Source organism: Gymnogyps californianus, chromosome 3 (assembly GCF_018139145.2).
Source record: "Gymnogyps californianus isolate 813 chromosome 3, ASM1813914v2, whole genome shotgun sequence".
Classification (NCBI taxonomy): Eukaryota; Metazoa; Chordata; class Aves; order Accipitriformes; family Cathartidae; genus Gymnogyps; species Gymnogyps californianus.
Genome location: NC_059473.1, coordinates 34134271 through 34153474, shown reverse-complemented (window position 1 = coordinate 34153474; position 19204 = coordinate 34134271). Strand labels below are relative to the sequence as shown.

General features: G+C 37.3%; 1 protein-coding gene across 3 annotated transcripts in view; it reads left to right on the top strand.

Annotated features, from left to right (window-relative positions):
- ZFAND3 (zinc finger AN1-type containing 3) overlaps positions 1-18923 on the top strand; it is a 144487-nt gene extending 125564 nt beyond the window's left edge. For all 3 annotated transcript variants that reach the window (XM_050893020.1, XM_050893019.1, XM_050893018.1), the window contains one exon: positions 16305-18923. In XM_050893020.1, the coding sequence (XP_050748977.1) occupies positions 16305-16459 (155 nt within the window). In that variant the 3' untranslated portion in view covers positions 16460-18923. The remainder of the gene's footprint in view (positions 1-16304) is intronic.
- Positions 18924-19204: the final 281 nt, after the last annotated feature.

Genomic DNA, 19204 nt, shown 5'->3' with positions numbered 1-19204 from the left:
TTTCATTAATTTCTAATGAGGTGCCAATTAAAGGCAAGGAAGGAACTCAGAAGGGAAGAGTCACAGAGCTCCCCTGAATCCTGTACCCTGGGGCTGTCAAACGAGCGTGCTGCCAAGCCTCTGAAAGTTCCAGTAAATTACAAACTCATCCAGAGCACACACAGACAAATTCGGCTTCCCTTTGATCTTCAAAAGAGCAATTTGTAAGACGAGTTCTGAGCCTTTTCACACGGCGAACTGGGGGAAGTGATAGGAATTGTTAATTGCTGATGCACTTTGCAAGCTTCAGTGAGAAAGAGAAATTTTCAAATGAATTCTCATTTTGTGCCTCTCTGACTGGATAACCTTTAAATCAACACTACTAGAACAAAACCAGCTTCCTATGAAACGTTTCTAGCTGACAGTTACACTAGGCATGTTTTCCAGACAGCGATGTTCTCTAGTTTTGGGTGGGCCCTTCAATAGTTTAGTGTCTTATGATGGATAACGATTGTATTGAAATAATGTATTTCTTTAATATTAGATTTAGTAGGCAGTTACATCATCAGGAATTACAGGAATCATATTCTTCAAGTTACATTCTATTATAGCATTTCTGCTGGAAGTGTAAGCAGTCTGAAATCAATCTCCTATGATCCTTGATCTGAAAATTAAGTTGTCAGTTCAGTCATGTGATAAGCAAGTGGTTACCACAAATTTGCTTTAAAACTAGGGGCAGCAAATTTGTGAGTGAAAGTAGCTATATAACACAGAGTTCTGGGAATGTATTTTAGAAAAAAGCAGGTTGATTATTTGCAAATTACACTATAAATTTATGGGCCTTGTTTTAATTACTTGACTAGATGTATATCGCTACTAAATAAAGTTGTGTACGTTTTTAAAAGATACTGAGCTGTAAACTTCTAAGCCATAGAAATTATTTGCACAGAAAGCATAGCTTAATTTTATGGCAGAGGGTTAGTATTTTACAGCAAAAAGGATTTCTGGTATCACTTGCTGCGTAAAGCCAACACACAGAAGTCTGCAGTGGTCTTTAATATTGTTGGAACTGCATAAGATGTACGAGGATATTCTAGATGATCGGTAAAGGAATTTCACATCTGTCATGTTAGATCCAGTCCTAGTCACCAATTAAAGAAAAATTAGTACACTGTGCCAGGTCTTCAGCAGCTTTTGCGTAGAATGGTTTGCTGTTTGTAGGCCCCATCCTAATGGACACGTCTGTAGCTCGGGCTCCCCCTATCCAGAACTCTTGGCAATCAATGGGGTGGCCAAGATAATGGGCCCTGGAAAGTAAGCCTATCTTTAGCTTCCAGTAGCAGTGTCTTAGAGAGATGTTGCAGATTTGTTTGTGTGCTTCTCAGATAGGAATCTCAAATTTTTCGTGTTCTTTGGCCAGAGCAGATGCTTAATAGGATGGGAAGATGCCAACACCTTCCAGTTCGATCAGACTGTATGAAAAAATAACTGCTCAGTTGTGGTGCAATCTGATCAAACAGTTGTTAGCAGTATTTCTTGCCTGTGTGGACAGAAAAGATTTTCTTGGAGTTTTGCTGGCCTAGGTTGTGTTGTAAGAAGTTATAATTTCCCAGAATGTGGACAGACTTGAACAGTTATGTATTCAGTGCTGCTCCTGATGGAAACTCTGCAGTAACTACTAACCTCGGGCATGGGTGAAGGCAAAACGTGGTGTTTTGCAATTTTTATTTGTGAGATGTTGGCAAGTATTGATGTTTGTCTGTTTCTTGATTTGAAGGGATGCACATTCACAAGTGGCCTCTACAGCAGTAAGACTGAGTCAGGAAACAACTTTGCCGGTTAGCCAGAGTGCTACCTCGCTGTGCTGAATGCGTGGAATGAGGGCACAGCATGTTGTTGAAGCACACCACAGACTGGTTATAAGGGCATAACTTTCCTTCCTGATTAGGAACTTTATGTGGATATAACTTTATCCACATAGATCACTGTCCACTGCTTATTGTGATTGAGATCTAACTACTAAAGCCTGTCTCTAGAAAGAGGACACAGATTTTAGTCTTTGCAGTATACAATGTGCTGGGCATCTCGGAGATGCTGCTGAATGTGACTCTAATGCAGACTGGACAAATGCCATGTTAAATTTTTATTAGAAGTTGGTGAAATGCCTCATCAAGATGTGATCAAAGTAGGTAAGATTGTCTTGATAAAACGGTTTCTAGTTCTAACAAGTTTAATAGCAAGCTGCTTGCTACAGCTTAGCAACACAGAAAATCAACGTGTCTGAATAGTTGATAACTCAATTTGTACGCGACTACTTTCTGGCTTGTTTCTCGTAAGGTTAATGCATAAAAACACTTAAGATTCTGCATTCTTTTCTTAGATTAGAGGAGGGGACAGGAAAAACAGAAAATAAAGAAAAGAGGCCATAGTAGTACAAGATGTACCCATTGCATAGTACAGTTGGCTCAGATGACAAATTGATATAGGAAGATGAAAGAAAGATAAAGGAGAAGCTGAACTGTGAAAGAGTATAAAATAAGGAGGTAAAGCAACAAACTAAGTATTTGAGTAATCTTAAGATTACTTGGCTAGAGGGGAAAAAACATGTAAATGAATGTTTAACTACATTGATTGAAAACAAACAGAAGAAATAGGGGCAATGGGACAGGCAATTATAAATGCCTATTAAGTAGATGAAAGGAATCATTGACAGAAACAGAGGTACTCTGGTTGATTATTAAAATAAGAGAAAAAAACTTAAGACAGCTCATCAAAAAACGTATGTCCAAAAAATGCATGTGAAGTCTTCAGATTAATTTCTGTACAGGTATCAGTGCACCACATTCCTTTGTATGTGAACAGTGATCAAGAGGGAAGTTACTCATGGGAACAAAATTACAAATTTGAGAAGTCATTTGGAAAAAGTAGCTCAAAAGAAAGCTGACCTTAAGGTGATGAGGGAATAAAGCCGTGGGGAACACATTTATCTTGCACTAGAACAACGTTAAAAACAAACTGGCATTATATCTCTTACAAAATATCCTACGTTCTAAACCATCTCCTGACTTAAGTCTGGTGTGTTCTAAAGATAATTTGGTGCTTGCCAAATTATAAAAATATATATATATCTAATATTAGCAATGGAAAGGACTTTAAAACATTAATGAGTAAATGCAGATTAAAGGAGATCTGACCGTCATGAGAAAGCATTATAAACAAGCTGTAAAAATCTGTAATCTTGGCAGGGACAGGAACAAAACTTTTTTAAAATATTTGGCAAACATACCTTCTAAACCATTTCAGAAACTTGTCTCATATTATGTGTATATATATGCATGTGTATATATACACACACAAACACATAAGCATAGTTAATAAGTATAAAAGAAGAGAGTTCTGGTATGTTACTATGCTTATTTTTCCACATCCCTGTTTTTAATTTAGTTCTGTATAGGTCTGTAATAACCTGGTGGAATTCTTTTCTTGGGATTATTTAAAAGTGTCTATTGTTTTATTTCTGTTTTGGTCTTCTGTGAAGGAGAGGGGTAAGAGGAAGAAAAGAACAGACTCACATCAAGCACTGAGCATTTCTGTTAGCCATCAGAAACAAAATTTGTCCACACAGAAGAGGCTATACCTTTTTTACAGATACTGTGGCAGCAAGTCTCGCTATGATTCAGTAATAAAACAGGTGGAAGAAAAACAGCTGCAGATTCTTAACTTGTATTACAGAGCTGCTCATTCATAAACACAGGAAATGAGGCACTTGTTTGGATTGTGCCAGAATAAATTTGGAATGATTTGATTTACTCAGTTAATATAGAAATTATCTTCAAAAGGACAGGAAGAAACAAACAAACTTGGATAAGCAAAAAAAAAAAAGGCTCTGACAACTTTTTCATCTTTGTACAAAAGTAGTCCAACATGTATTGAAACTAATGTTTCTCTTAAAACTCAGTAAAATATTAAATCATGGTTCCATTTCCATGGAACCTTTTTCTATGGAGAAGAATTTGTAATGGCACTGGTAAATTCACTTTCTAGATGGATAAGGTTTATCTGGTACAAACCAAAATGGCTTCAGGACATGATTATGTATTGGTATAACAGATGTACTTCCATTGATTAAAATTAAATATGCACACTGCTTCTGGAGATGGAGTCAACCAGTTCAATAAGCATTAAAGGAAAAATAAATCTTATTAGTAACTGGTTACATACTATAATTCTGGCAAGTCTTCCTGCCAGGCCTTAAGATGTACCATATTCAGATGTCTTCTGTCAGATGTTGACTGTTCTACTAAGATAGTTGTTCCCAGAACAGTACTTTCTGCCTCGGTCATTCCAGTAATGCCTAGCATCTTAGCTTACATTGCTGCAAGTATTTAAAAAAAAAAAAGAAAAGAAAAGAAAAACTATTGAAATCTTAATTCAAACTCAAAGGGGGGTTTTGTTTTATTTTATTTTACAAAGATATTATCCCAAGACTGTAATTTAATTGATAGGGAATAGGAGCTGTTAACTAATGTTGGTCTCTCTGAGCAATATGTATTCTGAAAATACTAGAAATTAAACAGTTAAAAGCAATTGACTAATTGGTGTATCATGGGTTCCAAGGATAGGACCCAGAAAAACACTTTAATGTTTAGGCTTTAGAAAAGCTGTCCACAGCTTTAAGAGTGTAAATGGAGTTCATGGTCTGCTTATAATTAGGAATCATGAAATACAGTTTGAAAAGGCTGTAGTATATTCTTCCAGCTTGTTCAACTAATGTGGGTTTCTTACAGCATGTGCTGATTTTGATTTCTTCCACCATGCTACCTAAAGTTCTGCAACAGGCGACTCTCTTGATTTAGTAATGTATACTGAGCCTGTTAGTTATCTTCCTATAGTCCCAGTCAATGCATGTAATTGAAATGGGTCAGCCAGTCTCTTAAGTTCTCAAGTTCTCCTTAAATAAAATAAGTTAGCATGTTCCTTTTAAAAACGAAACAAAATAAGTTGTTTTATTTTGACACTACTGATGTGGGACGTCCTTCAGTATATACCCTTCAGGTGGTTTTCACATGGAAACTACAGTATGAGGAAACAAGTAAGGATTTTGTTGGTGTGCCACATCAGGTCTCTTCTTCCACACATACCTGTACTGTGGTTACAGAAGAAAGAAACATATGCATAAAGTCAAAGATTATGCAATTTTTAATTGTCTTGTATGCACAAGAGACACATGGCCTAGTGAACTTGAACATAAAAATCTAGCTGAGACTACCTTACTTCTAATTCCATCTCTTTCAGTACCTTAAGGGAAGTAATTTGCTCAGACTGAGTCATTTTTTTCTTATCAGAAAAATGAAGATAATAGCCACCTACCTGCCAGATGTTAAAGGAAACGTTTTTGAAGGTTAAAGTGCTCTACCCTTTCTAATCAAAATTGTTTCTTTACAGTGTTCTTATTTATCCAGAGTCTTACAGGCACACTTTATAGCTTCACCAGGACTGTGCACTTAGAAAGCTTCTGCTGGTTGGCAGGAGGCCGCAGCAGTCTGTTCGCAAAAGGAAAGATACTGCCTAGAAAGCGTCCCCCCTCAAAGTGAATCAAATGTATTTGTCCACGTGTTAATAGCTATGCACATAAGTACTGATTTTACTAACGTGCTTGATATTTGAAGTAAACACAGAAGGCCCCAAAATATGCCATAATAATCTGACAAATCCTGAAGGAACGTGACCAGCTAGTTCAGCTGACCATGAAGTAAGGCTTAGGTAGGGAGGAATGATGGCCAGTGAATTTTGTTGGTGAAAGTCTAAATTCTTCATAGGAAGAAGTGGGGAAAAAACATCACACCAATTGCTGCATCAGAACTGGGAGGAGAAAAAGGATATTGAAAGGAATTGTTAAAATTTGCCTTGAAAAGTCAGGATTCTTTCCAGGAACTAGAGTTTTTTTCCCCTACAAACTAAATAAATATTACCTAAAGGAAAATGCCACCTGTGGTCTCAAATTCCATATATAAGGTATAAGAAAGTGTTAAAGCTAGGTAGTGGGACGTGGGACTTGAGACTACCTGGTTCTCTGCTAGAGTTCTCCACTAGGTTGCTGTGGGCCTTCTAAGAAAATGGCATAAAGATCAGTGTGCATCAGTTTTCACAAAAGGAAAAAGAATAATATTAGTCTGTGTCAGGGGCTTTTGATATTAAGTATTTCTGGCCTTGGAGGAAAGTTTCAAGAGCTGAAAAACGGTATTTATGGATATTCTAATTGCTAAGGTATGGCATTTTCTTCACTAAGTTTTTAAAAGTAATACATTTATTTAACTGTATCTTTATATGTATTGAAATGAAAATGTTTACCTACAGAGGTGTTCACAGCCGTTATATGTTCCTGAGTTGCTGAAGGTTGCTCAAATGTGTGCATAAGTGGTGGACAGGGGGTCCTGCCATATTCTGAACAAGCAGGAGCAGGGAATGTTGTGTAAGTCTTCGCACCCAAAAAAAGGGGGAAGGGTAGAAGTGTACATCGCTCTAAGCATTTGTTTTCCTTTATGGTATAAATAGAGCTTCTGAATGGAGCTCTCTTTCCCTTTAGTTAGAAGAATTATTATTCTTGACATAGATTGCAAGAGGCTACAGGAATAGAAGACTTGCATGGAGCAGAATGTGTAATCTAAGAGACCCTGGGCATAAGGTGTAAATAGTGGATAAAGACATAAAATAAATTTCATTTAGGTTTAAAAGAAATAGAGCTGCTTCTCTCCAGTGATTTGGCCAGCAAGCCTAGCTGTTGTCAGACTGTGGATCAATATGGTGCAACCTCTAGAAAGCTATTTAAACCCAAGGCATAAATAATATAATTCAGGAAATATACTGAAAGTCAAACCTGGAATCATATTCAGCATGTGATGATTTGAAGTCAAAATATATGCAGGATCCAGGAGAACTGTTAGAATTAATACAACATGTACAGTATGTTAGTAGAGACCCTTTCATTATTCATTCCAGTTCTTTATTAGTAGCCTTACCTTTCCTGCATTTTCATTGGGCTAAACAAAATGATACACATACATTATTGAATCACTCAGTATTGCTTGCTATTTTAATTAAATTACTGGATACACTTTGGCTTTTAATTAAATCCTCAGCTTCTGGGAGAAGTGTATTATGTATTAGCTCAGGTGGGCTTGGTGTAGAGACATTTCTAGAAGTATTAATACTTATCTAGCTCTTTTGAAAACGTCAAACACTCTGCACAAAGCCCTGCATTGATGCTAGGATAGCTCTGTCATCCACCTGCCCTTTCTCAGGAGACTTTTTTTAGGATTTCACACTAGTCTCAAATCTAAATGTTCTCAGTAGGAAAGAAATACTTCTTTACATGCTGGTATAGCCTATGGAAAATCTAATAATAAGAGTACTACCATTTGCAATAGTATTACCTATTATTATGGTTTACCTCTACTTTATTAGGTGTCTACTCTTGGACACTAGGATGCCTTTTTGGCATAATTCTGCTTTTTTACTGCATATCCTGTTCTTTGGATTCATTCTCCAACATCCTACAGAATATAACCTTGTGAAACTAGGAATGATATGGGAGGTGCAGTGTTGTTTCAGTGTGTTCTTGGCCCTGCAAACATGGCAGTGAATGTTCCTTTTACAAGTGTAGCGGTGATATTAATTCCTCCTGAATATGTCATTGCAAGAGCACATGATTATTCAAAAAAGCAAACTCTCTTCACCTACCTGAAGTCTAAACTTTTTATTTTGAACCTAGCTTTTCCTCTCCCTCAAGTTAGTTGTACATTGGTGTACGCTGTCTGGCACTGCTGTTGATGCTGCAAGTTGTTGGGAGCAAAGTGGTTTCTTTGAAAATTCTCTTGTTAAACTTGAACCCTTTTTTTGCCTTTGTGCTTCAACAATTGCACAGGTCTTTTGGAGAAGAATTTTTCTTTCAGTTATATTAAGAAAGTATGTGACAAATTAAAATGCTAATTTCTGTAAAGTTGCATCTGTCACCATAGATGAACTGGGATCATACCCCAGTTCTATAGACGTTTCACAACAGTGGTAGCCCACCATTTGTGCTAGCTGGTAAGTCAACTTGTAGTGTCACAACTACTGCTTGTGCCTGAGTGCTGTGGATTGCAACTTGGACAAAAAATCGAGGACAGTGTGTAAGGTTGGAAGGGGAGCCTACAGATGAAATGTGTAGGTCAGTGACTTCTGAGGTATAAAGCAGTTTAGAAGTGAGTATTGATTGCATGCTGTATCTGTGGGAGTAATCTTGTACCTAAGTTGCTGTGTTAGGCTGTCTCCGATAGATGTTGGCCCTCACTCATGAATCCATAGTGGGGTGAAGAAGTTGTGATGTAGCAGTAGTTACTCTTATGTACATGTGTTCTGTAGAGCAAGAAAAATATTTGGTCCCAACCAAAAGATTGAATCACCGTTATTTTGTGGTACATGGTGGAACTGAGATATGATCCTGACTGAGAGCTGCAGTATTTAGTAAGACTTGACCCACAGTAAACTTTTTTTAATTGCAGTTTACTACTACAAAGCAGGTATTCTGTATTTATCACTTTGATTCAGTGAGGATTCTTTGAAATTCAGAAATAATTTCCTGAAAACCTTAGTTCTGTTCCTGAAGATGCTCCCTTACTTCTGTGGAGCTGGTATCCACTAGAGCAAAAACAGGACTTGAATCTAGGAGAGTGCCATATCTTAATTTTTCCCACTCCAAATACATTGTCTTCAAAGAAACAGGAGGAAACAATTTCTTTTGAGGAGTTCTTCTTAGTTCCAAAGTCATAGAGTAGAATAGTCTCTTATGCAGCACCTCCTTAAGAATTGTTGATTCAAAAAAAACCCTAAAAAATCAGCATGTGCTCTATTCTCAAGTGATATAAATTCTCTGTTCAAAATTTGTGTCACATTTAATGTAGGAAAAAATAGTTTGACAGTTTTCTGTGCAAGTAGCAAGATAAATAGGAAAGTGAATTTGAAATTAGCACAAATTGGGATAAAACGTAGTTTGTTTGCAGAGTCTCCACAGTGCAAAACCGCATCTCTTGCCTGTTCCCTAAAGCACCTTCCCAGGCTTACAATCTTCAAGAAAATAGACAGAAGACACTTTGAAACATAGGTTATACGTGACTAAACTTGGAAATACAAAGTCTTTGCCTTGCAGTCTAAAGAATTCTTGCAGAATCTTTAACCATACCTGTCCAGTGGCTGTTACAGGATTAAGATGACATCTTCTTTCTTCTGTATACAATTTCTTCCATTCATTTCCTGAGCAGTTTTTTCACTAATAGCTTTTTTGTCTCTAATGCATGCTCATACATAGTGCTCTACCCTCTCTGTGGTAGACAGCAAAATAGAGCAAGAAAGGAAAAAAATCTTTGTTCCCTTTTCTCCTAAGCATAAACCCAGCAGTAGAAATACAAAATGAATCTGCAGCATCTTGTAAGCATCCCAAGTCTTGGACATAAAATTTTGTGTAGCATCTCAGATATCAGAGCTGTGTGCTTCTAGCATGAAACCTGAGATTATGACTGACTTAAGAGCAGGATGGAAATCCCAAGTGCATGTCCAGTCCCAGGGACAGATTGGCAGATTGAGAGACATTCTAAGGTGTCTTATACCACCTCTTTCCTTTTCCTCTTTTTGATTCAGTTATTGATCATTTTGGTAGTCACACGTATAGATGATCTACATAAAGAAGAAAATATTGAAAAGCAAGTTGCAGTGACCATAGCAAATGGTTAGAAAAATAAGTTAATAAGATACGTTCACTTCTTCCTACTGTGTGTTTAGTGCATCTTTTGCAGCTGTGCTGTTTGTGAAGGAATGTGGAACTGAAATGCCTTGAGAGGGCAATTTTTAAGATACTGTGCATTAATATTTAGAGACTTCTAACTCTGAGCACTTAGAGGTTAACATTCCCCATCCACTCTTCTTGGAGTGGAAATGGTAGAAAGGACAGCCTCAAGCTGTGTTTTGTGGAGTTTTAATAAATACATCTATTTGGTTAAGAAGCTTCACCATAATGTGGCTTACTCCCCTTTCCCCTTGGGAAGGAATGACAAGATTCCTAGCTGAGTTATTCTGAACTACTTAGCTCTTAATCAAAGTCCACGACATCTTGCAAAGCTGGGAAAGGGAAACAGGAGAATAGTTGCTCACTTATTTCCAAAAGCTTGTTGTTTAGCTTGTTGGGGTTTGGTTTGGTTTTATAGAAAATGTCAGTAAAACTGAATGTTCCTTGAGTTGTATAATGAAAGCTGACAATGCCAATGCAGAGCATTCCCCACAGAAGAGATAATTAGAGTGTATGCAAGAATGGAGCTGTCTAGAAGGAGAATAATAACAAGATACCAGCAGACTAGAATATTTTTATACTGTAAAATAGCAGTGCATATAAGCTGCACTGGAAGTTTTGCTAGGCTGGACTATAGCACACTTACACATCCTTCCATTGCTGGATGTTCTTTTTGAACAATCTCCAAACTACTAGGGGAGCGAGCTGGATTATATTGAAATCCAGAGAGCAAGTGTTTTCTGAGGTACTCAATGTACAAGTCTTTAGGATCTTGCTTTGTATCTTGGTAGCTATTTGTTCTACTCTTACATTCATTTCTTACCTACTTCTTGTCTTGAAAACCGAAATATTTCCCTCCCACACTTTTTTTAATAGCTTTATTGTTAGTATCATTTACAACACATTAAGTCATCTTTCCAGTTGGAAGGGATGGGGGAGATGCATAAACATTGTTTCAGGGATTACTAGATACTTTTGGTGAATAATGTCTAATTATTCTGAACAGTGCTGCAGCAGCATGTATCACTGCATGAGCTAATCTCTGCTGTTTAATCTGCCTGGTTTTGCTGTGTTGTATGGTTCACCTTTTAAAGATAGGTTAAAATCTGTTCTTGCACAGAAATCTGCATATAGACTCTCACATACCTTGTTAGATAATACACCTTTGGTAGAGAATTTTTGCAGCACCTTCATCTCTTAAGATTACAAGGTATTTTTTAAGTTCTGTTTGAGCCTCTCTTGATTACAGTTTCAAATTAGCAAGAAAGGTAAAATTTCTTGTGAAGCATGTGAAGAAGCCAGAGCACACAGCACAGAATTCTGCACAGGAATAAGTCTATGCCATTATTAAGACTACTTTTGAATAGGCTTTGTATAGGGGATCTACACAAACACAAGTTGTTTATTAAATAAAATTTGGAAATTACATAAGCTGCAAATTCTGGCAGTTTTGATTTCTGCCTTTTGATTTGGGAATGACACTGATAAATAGCAGTACTAGTGGGCAGGTAAGGTGATTTTAAAGTGTCAGAAGCTCTGATTTTGTATGGTAATATTGACTTCACTTTCTTTTACCCACCAGCGGGTAAATCAGAAGGGTTCACCGTAGTATGTAAGGCTAAACTTTCAGAGCAGTTACTGCATGCAATGAAAACATAATTGTTCAAGCTAGACGTTTAAGATGATTGATGGTACTTGGTAATGAAGGGCTTCATCTTGTCATGTCAGCAATGACACTTGAATGGCTTAGCTTTTAGAAACACAAAAATCTACCTCTACATACGCAAGGTTCAGTTTTCTTCAGTAGATGGAACTGCCATATTAACCATATGACACATTCACTGTATGGCAAAGTCCAAATATGCTCTCTGTTCTTAAAAAACAAAAGTATGAATATACTGAATATCAGGGTAATTGTGGCAGCATGCAACTACTTTTTAGGTAACATACATCAAGATGTTTCAAATAGGGACACTTTTAAATGTTTTTAAGTCACTTCGTAAATGTGTAAGCTGTATAAATATTTAATAAGCTTGTTTGGCACTTCTACCACTTTGCAAAACATGCTCACAAACAAAACAAATCTGTCTTCTTTTAGCAGCTTTCTGAATGTCTCATCAATGAGATCAGGACGAGAATCTCAGGGTGGGAGAAAAAGGAGCTTCCTTTCTATCACAATGCTATTCACATAACAGGGATCATTATTACATATTTTCTGTAACAGTGTGATGTTCTCCAGCAGTACATTAGAAGAGTCTGGACTCTATGCCTGGCTAAGGACATCCACTAGAGTAGTGCCACCAGTGTGCTGTGCTTCTCCATTGGTAGTTTGCAGTAATCCAGTTGTTGGGCATTTGTTCCATGTTCCAGAAAGTCTGACCCCTTTCTGTTGAGTTAACAAAGAGAAAAGAAGAAATTTAATAAAATCAGGGACCCTCCAAAATTACAATTAGGCTTTTGTGTTGTGGATTATTATGCCATTTAGTTGAATTGTTCTGATGCTTCACGTATCATTTATTGGTATTTTAGCAGCTTACTGTTTTCACAATTTGAAGACAGAAAGTTAAGAATTAAATGTAGGTTTCAGTTGAAATATTTGCTTATTGTCATACCATACTCCCATCTAGCCAGTGCTCTTGAATGTAACAATGAGAAAAATGCAGTCATTTTTCATCATCACCCACACACAGCGAACTGTAGGTCTGTGGTATTCTCTGGTCTTGAATATGGAAGATTATTTTGTTTTCTGTCCTCTCCAATTGCCTTTTCCCAGCAGATTCCTCAGGAATGATGAAAGGAACTTCACAGTTGCTTGTGTGCGATCTTAGACTTCCTTTGAATGATGTTTTTTTGCATGTCCTATGCAAAAGACTCATCTGTATGGATACAAGTAAGGCAGAGATGGTACACTGCTTTATGGCTTTAGCCATTTATGCTCTGGCAATGAAATGGAAGTGGATTTTTGATGATATATTGTGAAGTAGTTTCTGGGGTGCTTAGAGGAGCTCAAAGGTTTTGAGGCACTACATACTGTTTTTCCAAGATGTTTGCGTTAGAGGCCTGAGGAGTAGGTGATTCATAGTTTACTTCTAACATCAGAAAACAACAATTGCAATGCTGTGAGATGTATTATTACATTTACTAGACTGAAATCTTCTATGCTTGGAGTGGAAGTCTGGCATGTTTTTGGTTGATGACTATGGTAAACTAATTCTAGTTGGCAGATGGTTTCCCTTTTGCAATGCTCTTTCCCCTAGCAGAAAGTTATTTGTCTTTTAGTTATAGTGTGCTAAAAGAAGCATTTCTGTAGTAAAATCCTTCAGGGGAGACAACCTGTATTGGGTATCTTCCCATAATGAACTTAACAGTACATACACTGCAAGAGTTCATTTATCTAACTTGCTTTATGACCATAAAAGCAGAGTTCTCAGGAGAAAGGTTTCACCTCTAAATATGGATTGGTTTTAAGGATCAAAAGAGAAGTACATATATTGGCCTTCTGCCCCAGTGCACATAAGTTGTTAATGGAACTGTTGTAAAAACTGATGGTCTTGATATGACATCAGGCACTTGTGCACACGCAGACCACAGAATGTCCACTTTGATTTCCAGACCAATGAAGAAGCAAGGAGTGAATATAGCAGTAATAACTGAATATATCCACTCTGAACCAATGAAAAAATGTAACAGTAGTTCTGAACTCAACTAGCTATTCTATAACAGTATTCAAGTCCTTTAAAATTTAAATAAAACCTACAAAAATACAAGTTCCAGTCTTTAAAGTGACTTAGGCATTTAGAGCAATGGGACTAAAGATCTGAAGTCTCTTTTGGAAATGAGACTTCCAGAAGACCCCCATTGCTAATTCAACAAGAATAAACCCCCTCCATAAGAACAGCCAATATACGCAAAACTATTTTAGTAATGTTCAAAATGTGCTTGGGTATTCTTTCATTAGGTATTATCAGTTCTAATTAGCAGTACATATTTAAATAGATATATGAATAACAGGTTTAGATCATTTAGTTGCTGAAATGAGAAATACTTTTCCCATAGTCTGGGAATATGAAAATCCCCTGCCATTCTGTGGACAGTTACTGAAATTCTGTTCAAGAATGCATAAGGAAATGCTTGACAAACAGAAAAAAATAAATAATATGTTTCATCTGGAATAAATATAGCATACAGTACAGATTTTCCTACATGAAACAGGTGCTCTAAAAAGAACTGAAAGGTGTTCAAAAAAGAAATGAAGATATGGCAAAGCACAGAATAGATTGTATTGGGGGAGTGGCAAAGTAGAAAGGAACATCATGAAGTTATACTGGTCTACAAAAGGCGGGAGGCTTTGTAGAAGGTGAGGAGATGGGGCAATTGAAAGGTCATGTTCAAAAGTGATAAATCGTATCGTATATTTATTTTCTTATTAGATTTATAGAATTGTCAAAAGGGTCTTGCTGAAGCTGTATAGAAGATTGTATACAATGTTCAAGGTCTCTTTTAGATAACATCAAATAGTGTTTCCACATATGCTTGTTAACCATGTGGAGAGGATCTGTAAAACCATCAGGATTTAAAACCAGTTTTTACCTACAAGGGACTGAAATTACTTCAGCCCAGTCCGTATCTGCAGGGTTTCTTGCATCTGCTTCTTACACATCCATTGCAGATAAGATGATGAACTTGATTTTTGAGCTCATCTAGTCAGGTATTTATGTATTCTTGTGCCTGCAGTGGATGTTGGTTCAGTAATTTGAAATCTTATTTCAAGAAATAAGGGAAACCTTCAGTCTATGCTTTCTGTGAGAGAGAATTGAGTGAAATGCCTGTTCAGTATTGAAACTATAGTCTAAGGATATTTTCATTTTAACAATCAGACCTTGAATTTTTGGCACCTCAAGAAAGATATTTGTCACATTTGTGTGGGGTATGACCCACATTGAGATTGAAGTGGAGGCAATGATCACAAGGGGCGAGATATATATCAATTCAATCTGCATCTTTCCATCCATATTTCTGAATCGCATATACCAATACAGAAAACTTGCCTTTTTTGCTTTGTCCCTAGAACTGGGTTTCAAAGCCAGCCACAGATAATAGACATGTCTTTTCATAGCTGGTGCTACTGAAACAAAGAGCAAAGATAAATCAATTTTTCTTCTTCTTTTTTTTTTTTTTTTAATTCCATGTGTGATACTTTTTCCCTTTCTATTTTCTTAACAATCACACTAACATAAAGGTAGCCTGTTGTTCTCTCCTACAATTGATGTTTTATAGTCCAGGAACTTGAAATACTTTACACGCATATTTTTATATATATGTGTGTGCGTGCATATATATACACACACTCTCTCTCTCTCAATCATTCACTCATTTTTATCCTTTTCCATCTCTGAAATATCATAATTTTGTGGTTTTAATATCTTTTGAGCATTCAAGGAGCAGCAGTAATGCAAAGCATTCAGTGAGAGGCAGAGTGATGCTCTTTGCACCATCAGGCAGGAAAAATATTGCAGAATAGGCGATACCATACTTCTTTCATATACGGTGGACTACGTGAACCCTGTAACTGTGTGACTCTCTTCCCTACTATATCATCTTAATACTACTTATCGCTATGTAACATTCATTTTAGAGGTAGGAAATTTGAGGCAATTTCTTTACTGTTATAAAGTGTTAGGGCCAAATAAGAAAAAAGCTGATTATAGACTAGAAAGAGATGGCTGCTGAAGATGCCCTCCTTACCTGCAGGAAGAAGTATTGATGTGTTTCTGAATCACGTGCTCCCTGAAAAACTGAATAACATTGACTAGCTTTAGACAGAGACAATAACCTGTATCTTTTCAGCTACAAAGCAAGACAGTGTGGCATGACATGTCCCCAGGTCAAATGCCTGTTCATTGCCCGTCGTTAGTGTCAGAACAGTTCATGAAGAGAAGCTTCTGAAAACTGGAATAGTAGTGGAGCAGTGAACTCTCCTGCAGTCACTGCCAACTTGGGGTGCTGGCTGTAAGGAGGAAGCAAGGTGCTTAGATTTAACAGTTCTGACTGGAATGCCTGCTTGGGAGCTAAATCTGAAATACCATAGGCATGAATGTCAGAAATGACAACCAACTCCACATAAAGTAGAAAACATTTCAGTGAAGGTGATCAGCTTTTTTTTTTCTTTCTTTTTTTTTTATATTAGCTTTGTTACTATCTGGGCACACCTAGTTTAGATGATTTTGGGAGCTTCCTCTATAAGATGAGAGGATGGCAAAAAAAACCCCAAACCTAATATGACTTGAGCTTTGATGCTGTGTTAATAAATACTCAAGAAAATGCAGTAAATAATCAGATATATTAATACCCTGTAAGGAAGACAAGTAAAAACTTAAAGCTGGCATTAATTTTTGAGAACTGAGCAATCCCCCAGCAGGTGACCCTTCGCTTCTGATTCAGGTAAGATTCTGCCACTTTAACCAAGTCCCTAACTGTATTTTTTTTTTCTCCCTTTCCATGGTAGGTTATGTGTTCTGTATGTTGCATCGCCTGCCTGAACAACATGACTGCACATTTGACCACATGGGACGTGGGCGTGAGGAAGCCATTATGAAAATGGTGAAACTGGATCGGAAAGTAGGGAGATCTTGCCAACGCATTGGCGAAGGATGTTCCTGAGTGCAAGACTGCAACCAAATGCTGTTCTCTTAGTTCACTAATGTTAGCCTTATTTAGGACAAAGTCAGCCAGACACCTTGTACTAGGCAAGTTTCAGACTACAGCCAATCAGTTTCCTTTCTTTAGCCAACCGTCCTGGTACTGTAGTTTAGGGGTTGATGGTGGTTGAAATTGATTTCTGGCTGGTTACTAAGGTGCCTGCTAGCCACCGTATAAAAATAAAACATGAAGAAATATTATTTTTGAGCATGGCTAGTGGATTTAAACAAAACAAGAAAAATCCAAAGGCTTCTGTTATTGCTGGAGTCACTCTAAAAGCCTTATGCTGGAAACATTCCAGCTGCAGAGTTAAAACAAATAGTTGTATAGAAGCTGGTGTAAAAGTTTGCTATGCACATGGCTTTCGGACAAACTGTTTAATGTGCAGCCTTTCACCTCTTCACTGCTAGTGAATCCTGAGGAGGTGAAATACTACTAAGAGCAGCAACTGCAGCTGCTTAAGCCCAGATGACCTGACTGGTCACTCGTGCCTTCATCGCGTGTGGCTTTTGAGTTAGGCAGTGTCACCAGCATCAGGGATTCTGTTGGGGTAGGAACATCTTTCTGGTTCTTCCCAGGAAGCCAAAAAGAAAGGGGGACAGAGATTCTTATGAAAAATTTTTATATCTATCTTACTATAAAGAACCTATCAGGGTTTTTGTTTTTTTCTTTCTTCTCAGTTAAATTATGATCTCACTTTAAAGCCAACTCCATCCCAGAGCAGTAAATGGTGCATGCTTTTTACATGGCATCCACAGAGATTCTACGAGTTGTGTGAACAGATTCCACATACCTTGAGCAGTACAGCCATTCCCACCGGCCGAAACCTGATTGGCTCTTGTTTGCCTTTTGCTAAGTGCAGGTATCTGATAATTGATCAAATAAGGCTAATTCACAGCACAGTAGCCATGGCTGGATTCTACAGACTGACTTTCTGTAGCTAGACTTATATATTGGGGAAAAAAAAGGACATTTTGTAGCAAACGGAATTCAGTAACAGTATTGGGGAACAACCGGTAAAACACCCTTTATCAGATTGAGTTTGTGTTCCTCGCTTCCAGAGTGTCAATGAGATAATCAAATGGGCTATATCAGCCCTCCTTCTATGCAGCTGAACGCTCTCATGAAAATCTCTGCCCGCATCTATTGCAAAGCAAGTATAGCAAGTGAATGTGAAAAGCATTACATGGAGTAGAAAGTTTTGGATCTGTTTAGACCTATGGTTCTGTATTACGGTATTTCACGTTGAGCTGAGCTGAACTGAATTGCACCAGTCTTGTCAGTTTGGAAACAAAAAAGCAAACATAGTAATCAGCATGTCTCCTGCTGCACACAGGGTTTATGCAGGTAAAAAGGATTTGTACCGATGTGGCCCAGCTTAATCCTGAGTGAATTTAGCTTCTCAGCCTATTAGTAAGGTATTAACAATCAGGTAAATTTGTAAGAAAACCTGAGGGAGGGCAAGATTGTGTCTCATCTTCAAATACTGGGCAGATATAAAACATCAGAGGGGTGAAGTAATGTGTCACTTAAACCCCAGCGTTTTGGGAGTAAGCTTGTATGAGTCATCCTCCATTCTACTTGTTACAGGTAACTAACTCCTTATAGGCCAAATTATATTGTTACTTTGGTAGCCAGCTAGGAGCATTTAACAAGGAGACAACTAATTTAAAAAATAAGACTATATATGTCTCTCCACACACACACACTCAGCATCTGACTGTATTAGCGTTAATTAACCATGAAGCAAATCAGAAGTGTCCCATCATTATAAAATGCAAGCTATCCAAAAGGCAAGCTGTTTTTTTTATTATTGTTATTATTCAAGAATATGAAACCAGCAGCAAAATCTTCTGTAATGTGCTGCATTTTCAGGAAATGGTCCTGGTGAGAGGGACTGTCCAAGGATATTATTTACATTTGCTGTGAGGAGTTTAAAAAAACATGGATTTTGGTGGCTGCTGTGATACGCACTTTCTTTTCCTACAAAATCCTATCATAGCATTTGATGGGCATTCTGATTGATACACAAGACTTTTCTGCATTAATACTGAAGATGCTATTTTGTTCCTCCTTAATAGTCTCTTTAATCTCGTTACAAGTGCACAGATGGTTTCAAGGTGGCTCTTGAGAGAACACTACTTTAAAGTTCATGTGAATTATGGACAATGTTCACTTTAAACAAAAAAGTTGGGGAGGGGGTTGTTCCTTTGCAGTATCTGTTCTGTGAAGTTTGTTAAACGTAAAGAAAGCTTAAGTTCTTGTATCTTAAAAGAAGATCTTATTTAACCCTTTTGTGTTCTAGATTTACTTACACGTGTAGCCTAGAGCTCAGTTTTAGTTTAACATTGTGAAAATATTAAAAGAATCTTGTAACTTTATTCTTTTTCCTCCTGCTAAAAAAAATTAAACCAATCAGATTAAAGTTTGAATTCCTTTCTGCCTATTCCAACAGGTCTTGCTATTTTGCACCATTTCTGTTGCAAGTTCATGTAAGAAATATGAATGGGGAAAATACCAACGTTAGGCCAGTAACTTCAAGCTGAATTTACAATTGGTGGAAAGTGGACAGTATTTTCTGCCAGTTTGGAAGGGGAAGATAATATTTCTGCTGGGTTCAAGTTTAGTGATTTATTTTGTAAGCAAATCTGGCTAATCTACTGTAACCTGAATATTGCTCAATTTAATTTTGAGGTTAGATACAGT